The sequence below is a fragment of the Selaginella moellendorffii genome, unplaced genomic scaffold (genome assembly GCF_000143415.4).
Source record: "Selaginella moellendorffii unplaced genomic scaffold, v1.0 SELMOscaffold_7, whole genome shotgun sequence".
In the NCBI taxonomy this organism is placed as follows: Eukaryota; Viridiplantae; Streptophyta; class Lycopodiopsida; order Selaginellales; family Selaginellaceae; genus Selaginella; species Selaginella moellendorffii.
The window spans coordinates 2,330,198-2,352,858 of NW_003314268.1; the positions used below are offsets into that span (position 1 = coordinate 2,330,198).

The 22,661-nt window shown below is 42.7% G+C and overlaps 2 protein-coding genes and 1 long non-coding RNA gene across 3 annotated transcripts; 2 read left to right on the forward strand and 1 right to left on the reverse strand.

Annotated features, from left to right (window-relative positions):
- Positions 1–16,728: 16,728 nt before the first annotated feature.
- LOC9633736 (adenylate kinase isoenzyme 5) lies at positions 16,729–19,265 on the reverse strand. Its single transcript, XM_024671349.1, has 9 exons — positions 18,585–19,265; positions 18,489–18,526; positions 18,129–18,403; positions 17,872–18,066; positions 17,647–17,800; positions 17,523–17,563; positions 17,216–17,449; positions 16,967–17,164; positions 16,729–16,918 (listed from the first exon to the last, which is right to left on the reverse strand). The coding sequence occupies exons 1-9, from the start codon at positions 18,917–18,919 to the stop codon at positions 16,805–16,807; spliced, it is 1,584 nt and encodes a 527-aa protein (XP_024527117.1). The 5' UTR covers positions 18,920–19,265; the 3' UTR covers positions 16,729–16,804.
- Positions 19,266–19,424: 159 nt separating this feature from the next.
- Positions 19,425–22,263, forward strand: LOC9633737 (translation factor GUF1 homolog, chloroplastic). The gene is made up of 19 exons (XM_024671529.1): positions 19,425–19,614; positions 19,677–19,853; positions 19,912–20,001; positions 20,053–20,109; positions 20,170–20,235; positions 20,296–20,358; positions 20,402–20,446; positions 20,505–20,605; positions 20,660–20,756; positions 20,808–20,879; positions 20,929–21,083; positions 21,137–21,194; positions 21,260–21,340; positions 21,395–21,481; positions 21,531–21,596; positions 21,650–21,784; positions 21,840–21,913; positions 21,968–22,055; positions 22,111–22,263. Exons 1-19 carry the CDS (start codon positions 19,447–19,449, stop codon positions 22,261–22,263), a joined length of 1,833 nt encoding a protein of 610 aa, XP_024527297.1. The 5' UTR covers positions 19,425–19,446.
- A 114-nt stretch (positions 22,264–22,377) lies between these two features.
- LOC112345190 lies at positions 22,378–22,610 on the forward strand. Its single transcript, XR_002991981.1, has 2 exons — positions 22,378–22,419; positions 22,466–22,610. It is a non-coding gene; the product is annotated as an uncharacterized LOC112345190 (long non-coding RNA).
- Positions 22,611–22,661: the final 51 nt, after the last annotated feature.

The following is a 22,661-nucleotide window of genomic DNA, read 5'->3' on the forward strand; positions in this document are numbered from 1 at the left end:
CAGTGTGTCGCAAGAGCATATATACCATCATACTGATCATTGCCATTGTTTCCACCAGACGCTAGAAAACATACGGGGCACTTCTTGAAAGTGGCAGAATTGCATTTTTCTAAAACAAGTAAGAGGGCATTCTTTTTCACCCAATTTGTTGCACCCTCTGTCATTGCATTTATCTCCAACTCATGATCACTATCCTCACTATCCTCTCTTTCATTCTCTTGTGTGATTTGGTTATGCTGTGCAATGGGATAGTTATTGCATCTCCTAGCCCTTGAGCCCTGGGAAGAAAGATTGTGAGAGTTAAAATTACCAACACTAGAACCCATAGACATTTGTGGGTGTATTTCCCTTTTTTCGAATGAGAGTGTGAATGAAGATCTATAAATTCTAAACAGTATGCTACGACAAACCCCTCAAGAATGTATTCTACAAAGAACCAAGTCTTTCTTTTATATGCAATAAGCTTACATCAACGGTTATTTTTTTTCCTTTCAAACGGTTATATGGCTTCACATAGAATCTTATTTCAAATTTAATAATTTTTTAATTCTGACAAACCTAACATTTACTAGCCAAAAAGCATAGAGTACAAATTTAAAGAAGTGACAAGAATACTCTTTTTTCAAACATTTTATTTTATGTTCTAACAAATGTCCCTATCATTGCATGTAGTAAATATTTAAATTATTAGAACAAAATGTGTTCTTTAGAACATTTTTATCTATATAATATATAGAGAGTTATTAAATTATTAGGTTCGCCATAACCTTAAAATTTTAAAATTTATAATGTTTGTACTAAATTACAATTGAAAATTGAGCTCAACTCGTGAGCTCAACTCTTCAACTCGTGAGCTCAAGTATGGTCCGCGCCCCTTGGCTGCAGTGCATGAACATAGGGCTTGCAGCAAATGCTCAAGAAGGGGAAAAACTGAAAGTATATACAAGTGTCCTTGATAAATGAAAAAAGAACTAAAAGAATTGCTTGTTCTTAAGCACGCTTGACAAACAAGTCAATTTGCTCCTGAAGATTGTAGTCGTATAGAAGAGGATTGTCCTGTGAGCATATAGGTCATTCTCTGCCTTATAAACCAGCCAAAGGATCATTGGACTTAAAGTCGAAATTCATCCCTTCTAGAGGAGAGTAGTGATTTGCGAGGATACCTCCAAAGATCTGCAATAGAAACTTAGGTAGCAGTTCCAAATGTTTCTGAAAAACGGACCATCAATTCAGGTTCAGAGAGACACCTGATGCAAAGCCGGTCGAACTTTGTGCAGTTGCGTACTGCAAAAGGGAAGTGCATTCATGTGGGAGATGGAAGCATTTTACCTGTTCGTGCAACTAGGGATGTGCGAGTTCCACTAGGAAGAAAGTCTCTGTTTTTGAAGAATGCGTGGTATGTTTCAAAGATAGTGAAGAATCTGGTTTCTGTAAGCTACGGATGAAGGTTTGGATGTGAATTTCTCCAAACATCAATGTCAAGTTCTTGCAAATGGTTGTCCATTACTGCATTTTCCCAAACGTGGTAATCTCTTTGAGAAGGAGATAGCTTCTGGAGAAAAATCGAACACTCCTGGGATATGCATGACTGCAGATAGTTCTCTCTGGCATGCTCGACTTGCACATGCCAATCCCCCTCTCATCTGTAGAAGCAGGAGCTTATGGATGGCTTCAATGACCATGTTCTTCAAAGTTTAGCGAACTGTCACACTTGCATTCTTGGCAAGAAAACCCGTCATACTTTTAAACCTGCTGTGATTAGAAGCACTTGTCCTTTGCAGCTCGTTCACTCAGATGTTTGTGGACCCATGCAACTGTTTGCTCAGAATGGTGCAAAGTATTTTGTGACGTTTACAGATGATTTCTCTAGGCACATGGACGTCTTCTTTCTTCGTCACAAAAGATGAAGTCTTCAGCAAATTCAAGCAATTCATAGCAGAAGCCAAAGTGAAAACTGTCAGAGGGTTGGTTGTTTACGTACTGATTTAGGAGGGGAATATGTCAACAAGTCCTTTCAAAAGTTCTGTGCTGAACGAGGAATTCTTCATCAGCACTCTTGTTCTCATACCCCTCAACAGAATGGAGTCTATGAGCATAAGAACAAGACAATTATAAACACAGTTTGGTGCTTCCTTCAAGAATCAGGACTACCGAAGCAGTTGGATCAGCTGTGCACATTCAAAACCTCCTCCCTCATTTTCACAATCCCAAAAAGATCCCAGAAGAGCTTTGGACTGGTCAAAGACAATCGTTGGTGCATCTCAGGCGCTTTGGTTGTTTAAGATTTGCAAAAATGGTTGATGAGCATCTTGGCAAGTTGGAGAGCAGAAGCAAGCCAGCCTTTCTTGTTGGATACGACTCCAATTCAAAAGGATATCACTTGTACCAGCTTGGTAATCATCAAATTTTTGTAACCACTGACGTTCGTTTTGACGAAGGAACACTCTACAAAGATCGCATTCAAGAAGAAGGAAGCTCAGATCAAAACATGAACTAGACTCTAGAAGAATAGAGTTGGGATGGTGTTGAAGACATTGATGAAAATGACGATGATCTGACAATCATCTATCCCTCATCTCCTTCAGCAAACGACCATCCAACACCAGTCTCTAGATCTTCTCTTCTTGAAGAATAGGGCAATGCTATTCATCGTGCACAAACTGGAGAAGTTGACAGGCTCATACGTGATCTACCATTCAATGTGGAGAACTATAGGTGGACATTATTTGGACGATCAAGTAGAGCACCTCATCTCAAGCAGTGGTCTTTTGCAGCAACAGAAATAGCTTCTAAACCAGTCAACTTTGAGTAGGCGATTCAAGCTCCTGATGCAGACAAGTGAATTTCAGCAATGCAAGATGAGTTGAATTCTCTTGATGAGAACCAGACTTACGACTTGGTGGAAGCTCCTGAAGGACGTGAAGTTGTCGGACACGCTGGGTGTTCAAGCTTAACAGAAATGCTGATGGATCGGTTCAGTGTTACAAGGCAAGACTTGTTGCTCAAGGATATTCACAAGTTCCTGGAGTTGATTTTGATGAGACGTTCTCACCAATTATAAAGCAGACAAGTATCAAAATGCTTCTGGCTTTTTCAGCGAAGTTTGGTTTGCACGCACATCACATGGACATAAAAACAGCCTTCCTTAATGGGAACTTGAAGGAGGAGATATTTATGCAGCAACCCCCAGGCTTTGAGCTTTTTGGATCACGGTATTCTAAACTCATCTGCAAGCTTTGCAAGGCTCTTTATGGCCTTAAGCAGGCTTCTTGTTAGTGGTATTGTCGTGAATGTGACTTCGGGTATCGAAAGTTACTTGTCGGCTAGTCCTTATGCACTCTTTCCTTACTGCCACAATGGCAGGAAGTCGGTATTGTTGATTCCCTTTAGCCCCTCTTGTTCAAATGTTAGTTTACTGGGCTTAGCACCTGTACTTAACTAGATGGACATAAGGTAGGAACTTCTATGTGTTTCTAGCTGAGCATACTCAGCCTGGCTCTTAGTTCTCTTTTGCTCTATCTTGCACTAACTTAACAAGAACCCTTGCATATTGAAATTAGTCCCTCAATATCGTTGGATGATTGTAGCGCACGTGGTTTTGACCCTTTATCCTATGGTGATTTACCATAGGATAACACCACGAAGCGGAACCTAAACCCTCTTTGTGCCACGTGACAGATGCCACGTGTCACATACCACGTGTCCATGCCACGTGTCCATAGGAACCCGAGGTTCAGGGCCTTGGGCCACTGAACGAAGGAACGGTGCCAAACTCCCAAGCGTGACGTCAAGGAGTGATGGAACCGGACCACGGAGCAACTCCCGAGCATATAGCCCAAAGAGCGAAGGGACAGGAGCCCGAAGCGACTTGGAACAGTCCTGGAGCAACCAGCATCCCAATGCCAGGACCAGCACGCAAAACGGAGCCAAACGGAGTCTGGCACTATTTCGGCATACCGGTGGCCTAACGTGAGGATATGGGTACTCCACCAGCTAGCATGGAATGGAACTCGGGCTTAGACCCGAGCCGGACGCAGAACAAGGACAGGCACGCAAGCGGGAGCTAGACTATGCCTCAAGTTGGTCGGCCATGCCCGACCTACCCACTATCCCTACTATACATTTGGAACCCCCCATAGCCCCCCCCCCTTGAGGAACACACGCTTTGGGCTTTCACCCCAAGCCTCCCTTAGTATCAGGAGTTAGTCTCTGGGATAAGCTCAAAACTTACTAAATATGGAATGTCCCTAGATTGCGAATTTGGATATGGGACGAACACCATTGTGTTCAGGATGATCTCTACATTCCGTAGATATGCCAAATGAGCAAATCTGGACACTTTCCATAAATAGCATTTGGGACCGAATTGAGACTAACGCTAAGGGCATGATAGCGAGGGTGTTTGGCAGACACGGTAAGCTATCATCTAGCGATATTGAGGGACCAAGCTCAATATCGCGGGGGTTCCTAACACTAGCAAGTGCAAGCTAACATCATGAGTTTCTCATCACCGTGTCAAGTCTGCTTGACTAAATGACAACTTAGGATTTCCTTCCTTAGTGCCCTTCCGGTCTAAGTGCACATGTGATGACCAGTTTCTCAACTAGCTTAGGCGGAGACTAATAACGGGTCCAGCAATACCGACCTCCTACCATCGTGGTAGTAAGGTAAGAGTGTCCGTAAGGACTAGCCGACAGGTAACTTTCGATACCTGAAGTCACATGCGCGACACTCTCCCCCCCTTGGGAAGATCGACGTCCTCGTCGATGCATACTCGAGTCTAGAATACCGCCAAGGAAACAACTCCATAAAAAGTTCACGGTACTCACACTATGTGAGAAATGCACCAACTTAAATGAGTTAGGGGGTAACCTCTTTGTCTAACGCGGATGCGCTACCAGCTCAGACATCTTCCGGCCGTCGCCGACAAGGAAATGACCAACGGAGTCAGCCACCCCTGCTGCTCTGGGAGTCACCCAGCTTACAAAAGTGTGATATGCCCTGCCTGCAGGAACATAGAGAGAGAAGCCAGAGGCCCCTACCCTCCTAAGCAAAGAAACCAAACCCGTCGGTAAGGTTTAGATAGACTACTGTAAACAGGCAGTTAGAGTTGTTTACACGGTCACGCCCTTTCAACGGAATAAGGAACATCGATAAAGAGGCGGGTTATGTGACCAGTCGACAGTAGCTACCCCATGACTAGAGATTTCACCATGCACACGAAGTGCCGAAGCCAGTCTGCCCATTACTGGCCCAAACTCAAAGATTAATAGATGGACAATATCAAAGTCATAGACAATGATATTTTAGAGATTTAATTATCAGGGAATAAAGCGTAGATTAGAACACAAAAGTATTCCAAGTAAGTTATCATCCGATAAACTAGTATTACAATATAGGAACCACCAAGATCACTATCATTAGAAAACATAGGATGCACCATCCAACAAAATTCAATAGCAAGTATATCATCAAGTAAACGCAATGATAAAACTTAACTACCGAAGATAGCAGACAGTAAGCCAACAACTTACTAGAGAGAACTCAAAGTATCTTTGACTAACAAGCACAATGCTCGCGAATGTATCACCCAAAGGAAATAACATCCAAATCTATCAAAACTAACTCGAGCAATAATCAACAGAAGAGAATGAATGTGGGAAGACCAACAAACACTCATGCCTGCTAACTATCACAAAAGCCAATCTGAATAGATCCCAGCCAACAATACCAAGGAACTCAAGTTGCCTAAACAAGTGTTAGCAACATCCTACTGATGTCTCAAACCCAAGAAACCAATCCAGAGCAAACCACAAAGAACATGTGGTATTGCGAAAAGCCAAAAGCCATCAAAGAGAATAACTAACCATCATGAAAGATCATCAATCATCCCATTAATAAAGAGATACATAATCATCGTTGAAGAAAGAATCTACCATCCCGAAGAATAGCAAATAATTCCAAACCAGCAATAATCAAGCAAAACTTGTGATAAGGATAATCAATTACCCTAGATGATAGTCATTCATCACCAATGATTGCCAGATGCAAAGCCAACTTCAACATTGAAGCTAATGAGCCAAAATGCCTTCCCCAACAACTTCTAACAAATGGAATAATGAGCATAAAACTCAAAGAACCAAAGCTCGAAGAAGCTTATAGCCAAGTCTTGCTTAATAATGATCACGAGTCTTATAGAAGCTAACTTCAATGCTAAAGAAGAAATCATGGTGCAACCCACAATGTCTTCTTCAACACATCCATAAACCAAACTTCATAATGCCAAAGCTAATGAAGAGCATTTCTGCATCAATCCAAAAGCTAAGCACAATGAAGCTATGTTTAACAAGTGATCATCAAACGATCCTCCATGAATCCATCTACAGCAAGACGTAACTCACATCATAACAAGTACAAGGCAAATCATCAATGATCAATATATTCGAATTTAAACCCAATAACGATTCAAACTTTCCAATATTGATCACTAACTCTTTCTCTTGTAGAGTTAGCATAGTCCACGACTGAATCACTTTTCAAGGACAAGCTTAAAGCTCAACCCTTACTAACAAACTCATCGAGAACACAACTAACTCAACTTGCCACTCAGTTCATTTGAACGTCAACACAGTTGCTAATTAGCAAATGCATGAATGCCAACAACACAAAGCTATAGCCAAATCATCAACACTATATTCATCAAGACTAATGAAACTCAATATCAATCCTTGGAAGGATATCTCATTTCACTCAGATCTCAATATCAACAATATCAATGACAAGGCATCACTTTAATGGCATCAACACCAGGACAAAGCTAGAAGAAAGCAAGAGTGAATCACCACTTGGAGCTTTCCAGCAACCAAGCTAACCAAAGTCGAAGATACTATACTTAGTATCCGAGACCAATCCTCTAACAATACTCAGTTACAGATAACACATCATCAAGGAGTGATTCACCACGTCCAAGACTCAATGAAATCCAACACTACGGACTAAATGTAACCAAATGATATCAACAGAGGTAAAGTCGACATGCCAACATGGAAAACCATGCAAGTCCAACAACACGATCCTCCGCAACACCATCCGGTCAAGCAAGCCCACCACTGCTAAATCATCATCGAGCAAAGCAAGTGTCAACGGTCTTTTTGACAAAGTCTACAAGTAATCACTAGTCGCAAAGCAACTAACAATCGCTCTTCAACTTGCCTTCACAAGACTCGAACACTAACTCATGTCATCGAGTTACATACTTGTCCAACATAAACATAATACCCCAGGTATGAGATAAAAGTTCATAGATAAGCACAAACTAAATGACCACTCAAATCCAACTCAACTGCGATAAGCTCACCAACACACCTAGTCAATAGCTCTGAGCATGCCTTGAAGAGGCTAGCTATGCATGATCAACACTCAGTCGAAACTAAAGTGAAGACCATGAGATGGACTCATATTGGTACACAACCTCCTCATAGACAAAACTATAGTACAGGTACCAACATCTCAACCTCAAACAACTAAGTTGGACATCACCATCCTCAGCCAAGGTGCAGGGCTACCAAAACTAAGTCAAGATCAGTGAGAGCTCACTACTCTCATAGAGTCTTAGCGAAATGCAAGGTGCAACCTGCCACCGAGCATAATGCTACAAAAGAAAGGCATAAGAGTCACCTTTCTTAGAAAAGTGCAGCGGCCACTTTTCTACACTAACTCCAGACTCTATCCAACTCCATTGCCTTAGCCCCAAAAGTCAGCATCCCTTTCGGGTCGCATCATACAAACTATCTACCAAGGTCTAAGCTAACCGAAGTCAACTCCAACCCCTTCTCTAGTTTGTACTTGCCTTCGAAAACGGAATGGTTTTCGGACAAAATGATCAATAGATCAGCCATTGGAAAAGTCTAAGAAAATTTGTGGAAAATTTCCCATCCTAGAGAAAGAATGACTCTCAGTCCAGGATTGCAAACTTTCAAGACTCAACCAACTTCCTCCTACCAACAACTTCACATAGGCTCACCTCAACACAGATTCTCATGATCCATCAATATGCTTAAGCATCGAACATCTTTACCCATTTTGACATCCGACATCTGCAAAGTGCAAAATGAACATCCAAGGCTTGATCACGAAGACCACATCTTCAGATATCCACATTGCACTAACACTCTTCTTCAATTACCTTCAAGATCCAATGTGAAGCCAAAACACTAACAAGAAAAATGACATAGAAAATCAAGGTCCAAGGAAAACTTCCTCATCACTCGAAATAACAATGCCACTTCCACTAACACAAGTGCTAGCGATGTCAATACATCAACCTCACACCTTCTCCATCCAATAATCTACTCCAAGTGCTAACGGATCAATAGATGAGCTATAGCAAATGAATGCTACAACCCATTCCCAACACCTTATGGGCAAACCCTCAAGGAAACAAGGTACCAACATAAGCTTAGCATAATGGACCACCATTGAGAATCCAGTCAAAGCTACTACAATGCTACTTCATGCAAGTAGACTAGCTTCTCCATCAACCACTTTGGGGTTGATCATCATTTACTCAAGCAACTTCGTAAACGCATTACTCTTTATCACATGGATATGATATAAGCATCACAATGACTTGATCATCAATTGAGCAATAACATGAGCAATGCCAATGTCATTACTTCAAAGGTTTATGTGAGTATCAAGTGCTAACTCAATTCGACAAAATGCAACATAAATGCCACACTCCACCGATAGAGATTTACAACACCCAATATCACTAACTTTTGTTCACAACACGGACAAGCTCATGCCACTCTCTTTCCGACCAAACTCAACACTAATCCAACACCAAGCTACTCAAGGAGTAATAGCAAGGTTCCCCGGAAAAGAATTGAGCATTGCAACCCAAGTCTTCCAATAGCAAGCTTAGACAAAATGGTTTAGCGCTTCACCGCTATCCATCCTACAACTCACCATTGTAAGACCACCATCTCCAACATGCATCAAGATAGGGACTCTTGATTGCATGATGTGAACACAAGCAATGAGTTAACACCTCGTTGCAGATCATCTCTCCAAGAAGAGAAAATGATTTACGTATTTGATCCTTTGTCCCCGATGACTCTCTTTTCGGTCTCATCTTTGACCAAACCTCAAGCTTTCTTTCACACTGCCTTCAGTTCAATCCAAGAAAAGTTTATGAGAGAGCACGGCAATGATTACTTGAACCAATAGACTATTCCCTACAGTCTTGATTGATCCAATTATAAACATGCCTAGGAAGGATCCACTAGTGCCGTGCTAAACAGCTACGGACCAGCCTATTTGCCACTCATAGCAAACCCAGGGAAAGTTTATTTTCACCCATGGTACAAGGAATAACTCATGGAACCACTGGAACCACTCATGGAACCACCGATAGGCTAACATTAATCCTGCCAACTCAAAGTGCAACCTTGAGTTGCTAATGTGCCTCACTCACAAGCCCAAGTGCAAACTCGTGCTACAGAACAATTTAGTCCACCCTATGAGCCCAAGAGCAAGCTCACATATTATGAAACACAGAGGTAACCAAAACCTATCCCAAGGAACTAATGCGAAGTCTTTGCACCAAAACGTGTACCCACTCGGATCATCGTTTTCATCTCTGCGTATGCAACGAGACTAGTTGCCCAATCTCATTGGATAGTTCTCACCGAGACTCATTCTCTGATACCAAATGTAGCGCACGTGGTTTTGACCCTTTATCCTATGGTGATTTACCATAGGATAACACCACGAAGCGGAACCTAAACCCTCTTTGTGCCACGTGACAGATGCCACGTGTCACATACCACGTGTCCATGCCACGTGTCCATAGGAACCCGAGGTTCAGGGCCTTGGGCCACTGAACGAAGGAACGGTGCCAAACTCCCAAGCGTGACGCCAAGGAGTGATGGAACCGGACCACGGAGCAACTCCCGAGCATATAGCCCAAAGAGCGAAGGGACAGGAGCCCGAAGCGACTTGGAACAGTCCTGGAGCAACCAGCATCCCAATGCCAGGACCAGCACGCAAAACGGAGCCAAACGGAGTCTGGCACTATTTCGGCATACCGGTGGCCTAACGTGAGGATATGGGTACTCCACCAGCTAGCATGGAATGGAACTCGGGCTTAGACCCGAGCCGGACGCAGAACAAGGACAGGCACGCAAGCGGGAGCTAGACTATGCCTCAGGTTGGTCGGCCATGCCCGACCTACCCACTATCCCTACTATACATTTGGAACCCCCCATAGCCCCCCCCCCTTGAGGAACACACGCTTTGGGCTTTCACCCCAAGCCTCCCTTAGTATCAGGAGTTAGTCTCTGGGACAAGCTCGAAACTTACTAAATATGGAATGTCCCTAGATTGCGAATTTGGATATGGGACGAACACCATTGTGTTCAAGATGATCTCTACATTCCGTAGATATGCCAAATGAGCAAATCTGGACACTTTCCATAAATAGCATTTGGGACCGAATTGAGACTAACGCTAAGGGCATGATAGCGAGGGTGTTTGGCAGACACGGTAAGCTATCATCTAGCGATATTGAGGGACCAAGCTCAATATCGCGGGGGTTCCCAACACTAGCAAGTGCAAGCCAACATCATGAGTTTCTCATCACCGTGTCAAGTCTGCTTGACTAAATGACAACTTAGGATTTCCTTCCTTAGTGCCCTTCCGGTCTAAGTGCACATGTGATGACCAGTTTCTCAACTAGCTTAGGCGGAGACTAATAACGGGTCCAGCAATACCGACCTCCTACCATCGTGGTAGTAAGGTAAGAGTGTCCGTAAGGACTAGCCGACAGGTAACTTTCGATACCCGAAGTCACATGCGCGACAATGATAGCTTACCGTGTCTGCCAAACACCCTCGCTATCATGCCCTTTGTGTTAATCTCATTTCGGTCCCAAATGCTATTTATGGAAAGTGTCTAGATTCACTCATTTGGCATTTTTACGGAATGTAGAGATTAGTCTGAACACAATGGTGTTCGTCCCGTGTCCAAATTCGCAATCTAGAAACATTCCATATTTAATAAGTTTTAAGCTTGTCCCAGAGACTAACTCTTGATACTAAGGGAGGCTTGGGGTGAAAACCCAAAGTGTGTGTTCCTCAAGGGGGGGGGGGGGGGGGGGGGCCTATGGGGGGTTCCAAAATTATAGTAGGGATAGTGGGTAGGTCGGGCATGGCCGACCAACCTGAGGCATAGTCTAACTCCTACTTGCATGTCTGTCCTTGTTCTGCGTTCGGCTTGGGTTTAAGCCCAAGTTCCATACCATGCTAATTTGGGGTACCCATATCCTCGCATTAGGCCACCGGTATGCCGAAATAGTGCTAGACTCTATTTGGCTATGTTTTGCATGCTAGTCTTGGCATTGGGATGCTGGTTGCTCCAGGACTGTTCCAAGTCACTCCAGGCTCCTGTCCCTTTGCTCCTTGGGCTGTATGCTCGGGAGTTGCTCCATGGTTCGGTTCCATCACTCCTTGGCTCCATGTTTGGGAGTTTTGCACTGTTCCTTCGTTCAGTGGCCCAAGGCCCTGAACCTCGGGTTCCACACCACCATCCTATAGACACGTGGCATGTGACACATGGCATTTGTCACGTGGCACAAAGAGGGTTTAGGTTCCACTTCGTAGTGTTATCCTATGGTAAATCACCATAGGATAAAGGGTAAAAACCACGTGTGCTACAGGTATGAATGTTTGGATTCTTTTTTTATGGGTCTCAATATGCAAAGGTTGAACAGCAATGAAAATTTATATCTTCTTCAGCAGGGTGATCACTTTGTTGTGATGGCAGTTTATGTGGACGACTATTTGATTGTCAACAACAATGACATTGTTTTGAAGGATGTGAAGATCAAGCTCATGGACAGTTTTGTGATGAAGGACTTAGGAGTTGTGCAGCAGCTGTTAGGGATGGAAGTTGACAGGGATGAAGTAGATAGGAGAATCACCCTCACACAGCACCAATATGTGAAGAAGCTTCTCAACTAGTTCAACATGACAAGTTGCAAATCCGTGGCTACACCAGTCATCACTGGCATCAAGTTCACAAGCAAGATGGATGATTTATTTGATCAGCCCTTGGTCTACCGATTGCTTGTTGGAGGACTACTCTACCTCGCCAATATGACTTGCCTTGACATCTCCTTTGCCGTTGGCCTCCTCAGCCGATACATGCAGTCTCTGAGTTGTTATCATTGGCAAATGGCAAAAAGAGTTTTGAGGTATTTGAAAGGAACAACTGCTCATGGATTGGTTTACAAATGCTCAGGTCAGTCCAAACTTGTTCTTCAAGCTTACTGCGATGTAGATTGGGCTGGCAACTTGGGTACATGACATTCAACCTCTAGAATTTGCTGCATAATTGCTGGTGCTTCGGTTTCATGGGGAAGCAAGAAGCAAACAACAGTTGCTCTTTCCTGTGCAGAAGCGGAGTACGTAGCTGCCAGTACAACAGCAAGGGAGATCATCTAGCTTTGTCGATTACTTGGAGAACTCAATCAACAGCAATCAGATGCGACTATTCTGCATTGTGACAACAAAAGTGCAATCGCCATGTCAAAGAATCCTGTGTTTCATGCTCATACGAAATGTATAGACGTGCAGCATCACTTCATTCGCGAACGTGTAGCAACCGAAGATCTTCACCTGGAATATGTTCCTTCACAATATCAGTTGGTAGACCTTCTAACCAAGCCACTTTCGGAGCTCACATTCATCAAGCTGAAGAATCAACTTGGAGTGTCAAGTGCCCTAAGCTTGAAGGGGGAGTGTAGGAATAATGATGAACACGACAAGCAAGACGATTCATATCAGAAGCAATCCAAATCGTGATCAGATCTTTGGTGATTTTTTATTTGATTGAAGTTGTATATATATATAGCCATATATGAATCAACGTGTGTGTTGAAGTGAAATCTGTTGTTCTTGCTCTGCTTTTTTTTCAGTATCTTTCTCTTTTTTTCTTTTTATCCATTTTTGTGATGAATGCAAGGGTATTTTGCACTCCTCTAGGTACTAGGCTCACCTGGCAGCAGCATTGCTTGAGCAAGAGGGCTGTAGAAAGAAAAACTATGACCAAGTTATACTTCTCAAGATTGTCTCCCAGAATCACCAGGAGTTTTTCAGGAAGCAATGTGGTCATCAAGAAATCCATCGAGAAGAGGGAATTTTTGCTAGGAAAACATTTGAACTGGAGAACACATATAGTTGCAGTTTTTGCTGGCATGATTTTGCTTGGAACTCCCGCATTTGAGGCCGATGCTCTTAAGATGTGCTCTTGTCTTCTGAAAGAATGCTAGTAATTTTATTCTTCTCTTTTGTCCTTCAAGAAAGACGAGTGTTTTTTTTAAATTTTTTTCCTCTAATTGGAGCTCGCTTGATGCATTGCAGATCCTTCGTGCTTGCAAACTTGTAACGATCAACCTGACGAGACCAAGTGCCAGGTAAGTCTAAAGATTTTGTGTAAAACTTCTTTTGGATCGATTGATTCACGAATACTTTTAGATAAAATGCAGAGACATTTTTTAGAACGAGGTGAGTGAACAAATTCAATGATTGCGTGGTGAGCCACAAGAGCTGTGTCTTGCAGAAGAAAGACAAGGGGCATTTCCCAGTCCTGCCACCCTTGGGCTTGCGGTGCAAGCAAGTGAGCTGGGATCGCGCATCCAACTAGAGAATGGGGTGTTGATGGAGGGAGTGCTGATGTTTGCTGCATTGGGAGGCAGCCAAACTACGTGGGTGAGAGAGGAAGGCGCTATGACACATGTCGCATGCAAAGTGTTGACCATGACTGCACCTATTGTCTGTCCTATCGAGCGAAAAAGCTATTGCGAGTTTTGCATGTGCTCAATGATGTGGCTCAATGGCTGTGATTAACGCAAAGTTAATTAATTGCTTCATTCAAGATCTCTCTCTCCGATGGTAGCTGCAACTAGTGATTCTAATGTGGGGTCTCAAGACTATGTAGACTACTATTACTAGTCATCACTAAATGATGTCTCTTCGTAGTAGCAATAAGTTCTAGGTGATGTAGACATAGGTGGAGAGAGCAGTGAATTAGGTTTGTGTTTATCTTGAAGAATCTAATCACTTTCTTTTCCAGGATCTGAGCGCTTTACACAACTTAGTGCTTTAGGTATTTAGTCTATTCCAATACAGTGCTTTATAGTAGAAATAATAATATATAGATAGTATTTTAGGAGGAATAGGTATGCAAGAAGACTTCAAATAGCCATTACATTTTCAAAGTCCCTTTGCTATTTTAGCAAGTACTGGCATTTAGCTTTTTTGTTTCTTAAACCTTCTCTATATCCAGATTTAGGCATTCAGATAGAGACTTCCAATGGGATTGTAGGAGGTACTACTCAATTTTAGAATGTTATTTTTTAGTTATGGGTTTGTAATGGGATATTTTATCTAAGTGCAAATTATATAGCATTTTAGACCCTGGCATATAGAATTTTATTGCTTCCTTTGAGGAGGAGTTGCTAAACTTTCTAGGCCACCGGATCCAGCCAATTGCAGCCGTCCAATAAGGGGTAATTATAAAGAAGTTATTTCTCTAACCACATGTTCGCGAATAATCGCACTGATGTTTGCTCCTAGCCAATGGGAGGCAACCAAGTTGCATGGGGTAGGAGAGGAAGGCACAGCAACACATGTCACATGCAAATGTGTTGACCATGACTGCGCCCATGGTCTATCAAGCGAATTAGTTTTGTTTTGTAATGTTTTTCTAAGGTTTATGAAATGGTGAGAGAGCCCCTACCACTACTGCCGATTTGCGATCCAAATTTGAGGCATTGTGTCAATGTTGCTGGAATGAGCCACATCCTGGTACGGTTTGTATCAAGATCTAATCAATTTGTCCATGCTTTCTTCTAGCATTGTTTCAGTTCCAAGTTTGCTTTGGTAGTGGTAGAGTTAAAAAATGAAGGGTCAGATCATTAAGCCAACTCTATATGGCAAGACAATAGTGATTCAATGGAGAATTACTGCTGAAAAATTATTATCTTGAAAAATCACTAAGGTTGGTTTTCTATCGTGTGAGGGATTTACTTCTTTTGTATTGTGTACTCCAAGTGAAAAACTTTCTTCAAACAAGTAGGATTTGTGTGATGTGATCAACCATCTTAGTGTAAGCTAAGATTGTATTTTTAAAATTTTCTACTTTCCTACTATCACCTTTGTTTGTAGATTGATGCGGAAAACTCATGTGTGATTATATCTCAAGACATGAGTTGAGATTTTCTAAGTGCTGGTAGTGAGAAAGAGAAATTCAAGGTAACAATAGCTTTCATTTCCAAGCTGAAGGTGGTCTGACATATGCTTATGCTGTAGTTTTACTTCAAGGCAACACTTTTGGAGAAAGTCTTAAAATTGCTGGATATGAACATGAAGACTATTCAAATGTGTTGTGATTGCCTTCAAAAGGACAGGAAATCTTCTAAGTGCTCAAATAGGATCTAGTGAAGATAGAAGAAAAACCTCTCCATGCAGAACAAGTGGATGAACTTGTTAAAGAAGTTCGCACCTTGTGAAAGAGATTAGCTTTGTAGTTTATACCATATATTTAGAATATTAATATATTCCCAAAGTGAGAAAAGAAGAATTAATGGTAAATATTATTAATAAAGATAATATATGCAAAGTACTACTTGGGAATATAAATATATTTAGAATATTAAAATTTTAAGAAACTTAATACCCAACCAAGAGAAAAGTAAAATAAAAATTTCTAAGAATTTTTTTTTAATAGTTATTAGATTATATATATATTTAGTACACTCCCAGAAAAAAAAAAGCAAATGAAGAATTACTAAAAAATAAATTTTTTTACTTGGGATACAAACAAATTTAGAATCTTTGCAAGTAATTGTTGCAATGCAAAAACCTCAAACATCCAACAAATAAAAGACCAAACTGCTCACTATTTGCATCTAGATGTCCTCTTCAGCTAAAAGTATAAGCTACTTGAGTTTTTTTACAAATGCTTGGATGTCTTTGAGTTTCTTGTTTGTCGTCTATGTTGTATAGTATTATGTGTGTATGTAGAAATATCAAAAGGAAAATATTGTATTAAATTATTGATTTTTGTACTTATCTAGCATTTGTTGGGCAACATGTCATGCAAAGTGTTAATTGGCATTAACACTCAACGTTTTGCAATAGAGACCCTCTAAAATTGAGAGGGTAAATTCTAAGGTTTAGTGGAGAGCATCTAGGATGATAGCAAGCTTGATTATTGGTGCTTTCAGGTTGTGATTCAAGCTCATATGTGAATCTCTTTAGCCTCGATTTAGGGTTTTGTGAGCTATGACATGTGCTCTTTTTCGGGTATTTTCCAAATATATTCATATTTTCAAATAATAATTTGTATTTAATATTTTATTAATGAATATTTATTCTTACTTATGCTTAGGATTATATTTTGTTCTATTTATATTATCAAGTTTACAAGAATTGATATTTGTATTCACCTAGCATTTGCTGGGCATAATTCCCTTAATTCTTCTTTCAAAGTGGAATATAATATTTAATTTTTTATACTATTCCAATTTAATTTTTAATATAACAAAAGTATAACAATCAAAACAGTATTTTACTAACTGGGCAGCATATGCTAGGCAAATGCTAGTTAAAGGATGAGGTTATAATATAAATATCTCTCCATGGATTAAACTAACTCCTTGAATTGAAGTAAACTAAAGCATGGCATTAGCTTGTGGATGAGTAGAAAACCATCAAAACTGGGAGATTTACAAATCTATCTATCGAAAGTCTGCCTTGGCTGGGACCTTGGGAGGGACTGGCTTTTCAACAGTAGCCTTAAGAGCGGTTTTCACGTCAGCATAGACTTCGTCTGGCATTTTATCGGTTGGGATCTACGCACAGAAACACCAAGTCAACAGAAAACAATGACGTATCCTTACCGTTTTCACAGCCTTTGGCAACGATTTCCTGTAGTAGTCAATCACGGGCTTCGATTCGGCCAGGAACGTCTCAAAGCGCTTCTTGATCGTCTCAATGTTGTCGTCTGCCCGGCCAGAGGCTTTTCCACGTTGCAAAAGCCGCTTCTCCATAAGCTCGAGTGAGCAGTCCAAGCACAAAACCACGTCTGGCTTGCCAACCTGTGACAAAAGGAAAAATTTTGAGGAGCATAGGAAACGAAGTCACATAACCTTGGCTTCAAACTCATGGGCCTGATCCACAGCACGGGGAAAACCATCAATGAGAAACCTCTTGCACTTGGCTTTCCCCATTGCTTGCTTGAGCAGATTGATGGTCACGTCCAGAGGCACTAGCTTTCCTTCCTTCATCAAAGTGTCGCATTGCTTGCCAAGCTCGGAGCCCGACGCCACCTCTGCCCGTAACAAATCTCCTGTCGACAAGTGCGAGTAGCCAAAGTCTCTGACCTGTGAAAAAGAAAAAAAAAGCAGAAAAACTGTACTTCAGTCATCCTTTAGCTAAATATTTCTGTCTACTTGCCATTCGCTCGCACTGAGTTCCTTTGCCACAGCCAGGGCCACCTGAAACAAAGAAAGTCAAAGGAAAAAAATTGAGGAAAAAAATGCTATCTGGAGAACAAGGAAAGGAATGAGGGGAGAAGTACCTAGAACGAAAATAATGGTGCGTCTCTTACAGTTGTGTTGTCTGTGGTCGAATCCTGTAAGAACAGGCGCGAACTTTGCAAAAAGACCATATTGATCCTTGAGAAGTTGCGCAATGTACTCAAAGACTTCGGTCGGCGACATGGCGGAAGAGACCTGCACACACAGTTTTTAAAGTCAGTTTTTTAAGTCAGTATAAAGAAGTTTTAGAGTGTCAACTCTCTCACCGTCTTCAAAAGATTTGGAACCTTCTCATAGAACCTGACAACCGGAAACGATTCCTTGCGGTAAGTTTCAAACCTTTTCTTGATGGTCTCCATGTTGTCGTCGCTGCGTCCGCTTGTTTCACCACGCTTCAAGAGCCGCTCTTGCATGACTTTGAATGGACATTCAAGATATATCACCAGATTTGGCTTTCCAATCTGCTCAAAACGAGATCAGAACATGATAGAAAATAATTCAAAGAATGTGACAAATGCTGTACCTTTTTCTCGAAGAGCTGCGCCTGATCCACTGATCGTGGAAATCCATCGATAAGAAAATGCTTGTGTTCGGATTTCTCCATGGCCGCCTTTAAGAGATTAAGTGGAATCTCGGATGGCACAAGCTTCCCTTCTGCCATAAGTTCTTCGCAGCTGATTCCAATCTGTGTCTTGTTTTTTATTTCATCCCTCAAAAGCTCGCCAGCGGAGAGATGAACAAATCCGTAGTTTTTAACAAGCTCCTCACACTGTGTCCCCTTCCCGCATCCCGGGCCACCTAGAAAAACAATTCCAACACTTAGTTACTCGTTCTCTCTTTTTTAAAGAGAGAAAGAAAACCATAAACGAAGTTTTTGAAGTACCTAAGACAAAAACCGTGAGGCGCGTTGGTGCTCTACTCCTGGGAAACGAGGAAGCAAAGATGAAAACTTTCGTTTTGTAAGTTCCAAAGCTCTCACCCGAGAGGTATCCCATGCTGAGAAACTCTGCGCTTCATCTTGTACTTCCGCGGTGGAACCGGCTTGAGAGGAGGAAAGCCGCAGCACTGCGGCGAATAGTGCCACGGCTCAAAGCTTCTTCCCCGAGACCGAGACCGAGACCGCGATTTACTTTCGGTTGGTGAGCGAGAGCGAGAACGGCCCCGATCGCGAGCCCCAGCCGGAGACTGAGAACGTCCCCGTGTTGCTCTTGGAGAACCTCTTGGAGAAGTTGACGAAGGTTGATCTCTTCTACTGCGTCCACGAGAAGCATTTGGAGCCTCCTCCTCCTTCTCTTTCGAGGGACCGCAACCCATCCTTGGAAAGCTGAGAAGCTAATGCTATAGTAGAAGAAGAAGAAAGACCGAGAGAAACCAGTTCTTCACTTCTCTCGGGATCTTTCCTTCTCTTTCTCCTGTTCTTCCTTTTTCTCGGCACTGCTTTGCTTGGAATGATCTACGAGTGCTTGCACTAAAGGCCTTCTCTCGGCATTATCCACGAAAAGACGAGCCCAGTATGCCCCTGCCGCCGAGCTCTGCTGCTCACATTGCCTGCAACACTCCTTATCCATCTTTCCACACTGTCAGGCGATCGCTGGGCGCCCAACACGCGTAAGCTCGATTTGCTCGATTTCTCGAAGGCGCCATAGCAGCGCCCTCCAGAAACGCTGCGATTCCTAGATTCTGTCTCACAAACCTGGCAATGCAGTGCTCTCGCCATCCCAGAAATTAGGGCAAAGTGGCGCCCTAGAGTCATGCGCCTATTGGAGCAAGGACACGTAAGCACGTTGTGCTGAGTCATCCGCCACGTAGTAATATCTGAGGTTTTTGCGCATTGTGTGGCTATGGCGGTAGTGGCGCCACTGCACAGCGCCTTCTTGTCTCCATGGAGCGGCGCCAGCAGCGCCAATGCGGCGCCACTGCGCGAGAGATTCAGCGTGATTGCGGCGGCCGTGACGAGCAGTCCGAGCAGCTCTCCGGCAATCCGGACTGGGCGCGATCGTCTCGACAAGGTGAAATCGATATTTGGGAAGAATGCGGCTCTTGGATCGATTCTCTGGTGTTGGCCGCGCAGGTTCCAGTGCCGCAAATCCGGAATTTCTCCATAATCGCGCACATCGACCATGGCAAATCGACCCTGGCGGACAAGCTCTTGCAGCTGACTGGGACCGTGGAGGATCGAGACATGAAGGAGCAGTTCTTGGATAATATGGATCTCGAGAGAGAACGAGGGATTACTATCAAGCTCCAGGTCAGTTTCTTCATAGAATCTCTAGTTTCGTGTGTATAATCTGGAAGGAGACCTACAGACAGCAAGAATGCGATATATTAGCGAGGACTCTTTGCCATACTGCCTCAATCTCATAGACACTCCCGGTCACGTCGATTTTTCTTACGAGGTATTGATCTTTTCGTTTTGTTGTTTGCCTGTGACTCTACCATTTGTGAAGGTCTCGAGGTCACTAGCTGCTTGCGAAGGAGCACTTTTAGTTGTGGATGCCTCTCAAGTAAGTGTTTGCTTTGATTCTAAGTTTTTTCTAGCGATTTTATGCGAACTCTTCTTGCAGGGGGTGGAAGCTCAGACTCTCGCAAATGTGTATCTAGCCCTCGAAAACAATTTGGAGATAATACCTGTGAGTATAGTATTTGCGCTCTTTACGTTCAATGCAGCAAACTAATTCGCTGTATTGCAGGTTTTAAACAAGATAGATCTTCCTGGAGCTGATCCCGACCGCGTTCGCCAGGAGATCGAAGAGGTCAGGTTGATAGCTTGATTTGTGGCTAAATTTGGATCTTCAGATAGTAGGCTTAGATTGTACAGACGCAATTTTGTGCTCAGCAAAGGTAACCTTTTTCCGTTCTTCTTGTAAGTTTCTTTGAGCATGTTCTTGGCCTTACTCAGGAAGGGATAGGTATTTATGAAATTTTAGAAGCGGTCGTGAAAAAAATTCCCCCGCCGAAGGATACAACCGCTGACCCTCTTAGAGCTCTCATTTTTGACAGGTTGAAAATGGTTTTTAGCTTTTGCACGCTGTGTAACACTACATTTTTTTGCAGTTACTACGATCCCTACCGCGGCGTCATCGTGTACTTTAGAGTCGTAGATGGGAGCTTGCGTCGAGGAGAATCAGTAAAATTTATGGCTAGTGGAAAGGTGGGTATTTTCCTCATATGCAGCTGCTCGGAACGTGTATTTGGCATGCAGGAATACCAGGTTGATGAAATCGGAGTATTGTCGCCTTCACAAATGCCCGTGCAGCAGCTGTACGCAGGAGAGGTACGCACCTTTAACACACATTTTGTCTTGACGATGTTCCTTTGTAAAGGTCGGGTATCTTGCGGCATCAATTCGCTCAGTCGCTGACGCAAGGGTTGGAGATACCATTACAAGTTCTTCCAGAAAAGCTGAAAAGGCGCTTCCTGGATATCAGCAGGCAACTCCAATGGTTTTCTGTGGCCTCTTTCCTATTGATGCAGATCAGTGAGTCTACTTGTTGCACTAATGAAATACCTGAACTCGTCCTGTTTCAACAGGTTTCCCGAGTTAAGAGAAGCACTGGGGAAATTGCAGCTAAATGATGCTGCTTTAAGAGTATGGCCTCGATGCTAAGCCGCCACCTATTAAACACTGATGCCATTGTATCTAGAATTCTGCAGTTTGAACCGGAAAGTTCGAGTGCAATGGGATTTGGATTTCGATGTGGATTTCTTGGCCTTTTGCACATGGAAATAGTACAGGTAATAATTGGCGCATTTTCATTCTTTTCTTAAGTTTTCATGAAACGCTTACAGGAAAGACTAGAAAGGGAGTACAATTTAAATTTGATTACAACCGCACCAAGTGTTGTGTACAATATTGAACGGCTTGACGGAGAAACTGTAAGTACCGTTTTTCTTGGTAAAACCGTGATGATATCTTGATTCCCAGGTTGAATGCTCGAATCCTTCGGAACTCCCTGAAAATCGCAAATGTATTTCGGAGCCTTATGTGAAGGTGGGCATAATTTTATATGGCTTTTTGCAAAAGTTTAAACTTTTAAGATCCAGATTGATCTGATAACACCGAAAGAGTACATTGGCACTCTGATGGAGCTCGCACAAGAAAGGCGTGGAGAATTCAGAGAGATGAATTATATCACTGAAAACCGTGCTTGTGTTGTTTATGATCTTCCTCTGGCTGAGGTACAGTACTCTCAAGCATTTTCTTCTGCTTGAATGCCGTTTAACATTTTGGTAGATGGTTGGAGATTTCTTTGATCAATTGAAGTCACGTAGCAAGGGCTACGCGAGCATGGAGTACTCCATTACCGGGTAGATCAAAAGCTCTTCGTAGGCTGGTATTGAATCATACGTTTAATCATGCAGATATCGCGTGAGTGATCTTGTCAAACTTGATATACGAATCAATGGGGAGCCTGTGGAGCCGCTATCGGCAATCGTTCACAAAGATAAGGTATTTGTTCACTGTTTCTACTCAGCATAGCAATTTAATCTCTCCATTTCGACAGGCGTACACCATAGGACGCGCTCTGACGGAGAAACTCAAAAGTTTGATTCCCCGCCAGCTCTTCAAAATACCAATTCAGGTGCCACCTCTTTCATTTTCCGTATTCTACATAACTCTAACCCATGATCTCCGTACAGGTTTCCCTTGGGTTTAGAGTCTTTGCCAGTGAACAAACCTGAGCCATGCGCAAAGACGTGCTGGCCAAGTGCTACGGTCTGTGCTCTCCTTTCAACTCTTTGTACAGCTCTCAAAACTTCTCAATGCTGCAGGAGGAGACATAACGAGCAAGAAGAAGCTGTTGAAGAAACAAGTAAGTAGATAAGCCACTTGATACACAGCTCACTTGTTCAATGCAGGCCGAAGGCAAGAATCGAATGAAATCGGTGGGAAGAGTGGAGGTTCCCCAAGACGCGTTCATGGCGGTGTTAAGGCTTGAGAAAGATGTGGTTTAATTGTAAGAGGTACAATGAACAAGGTACTGGAAAGCCAGAATGGCCTACACAAGCGTGCAATCTAGCGGACTAATCTTCCGGGGGGACAGTATTTTGCCGC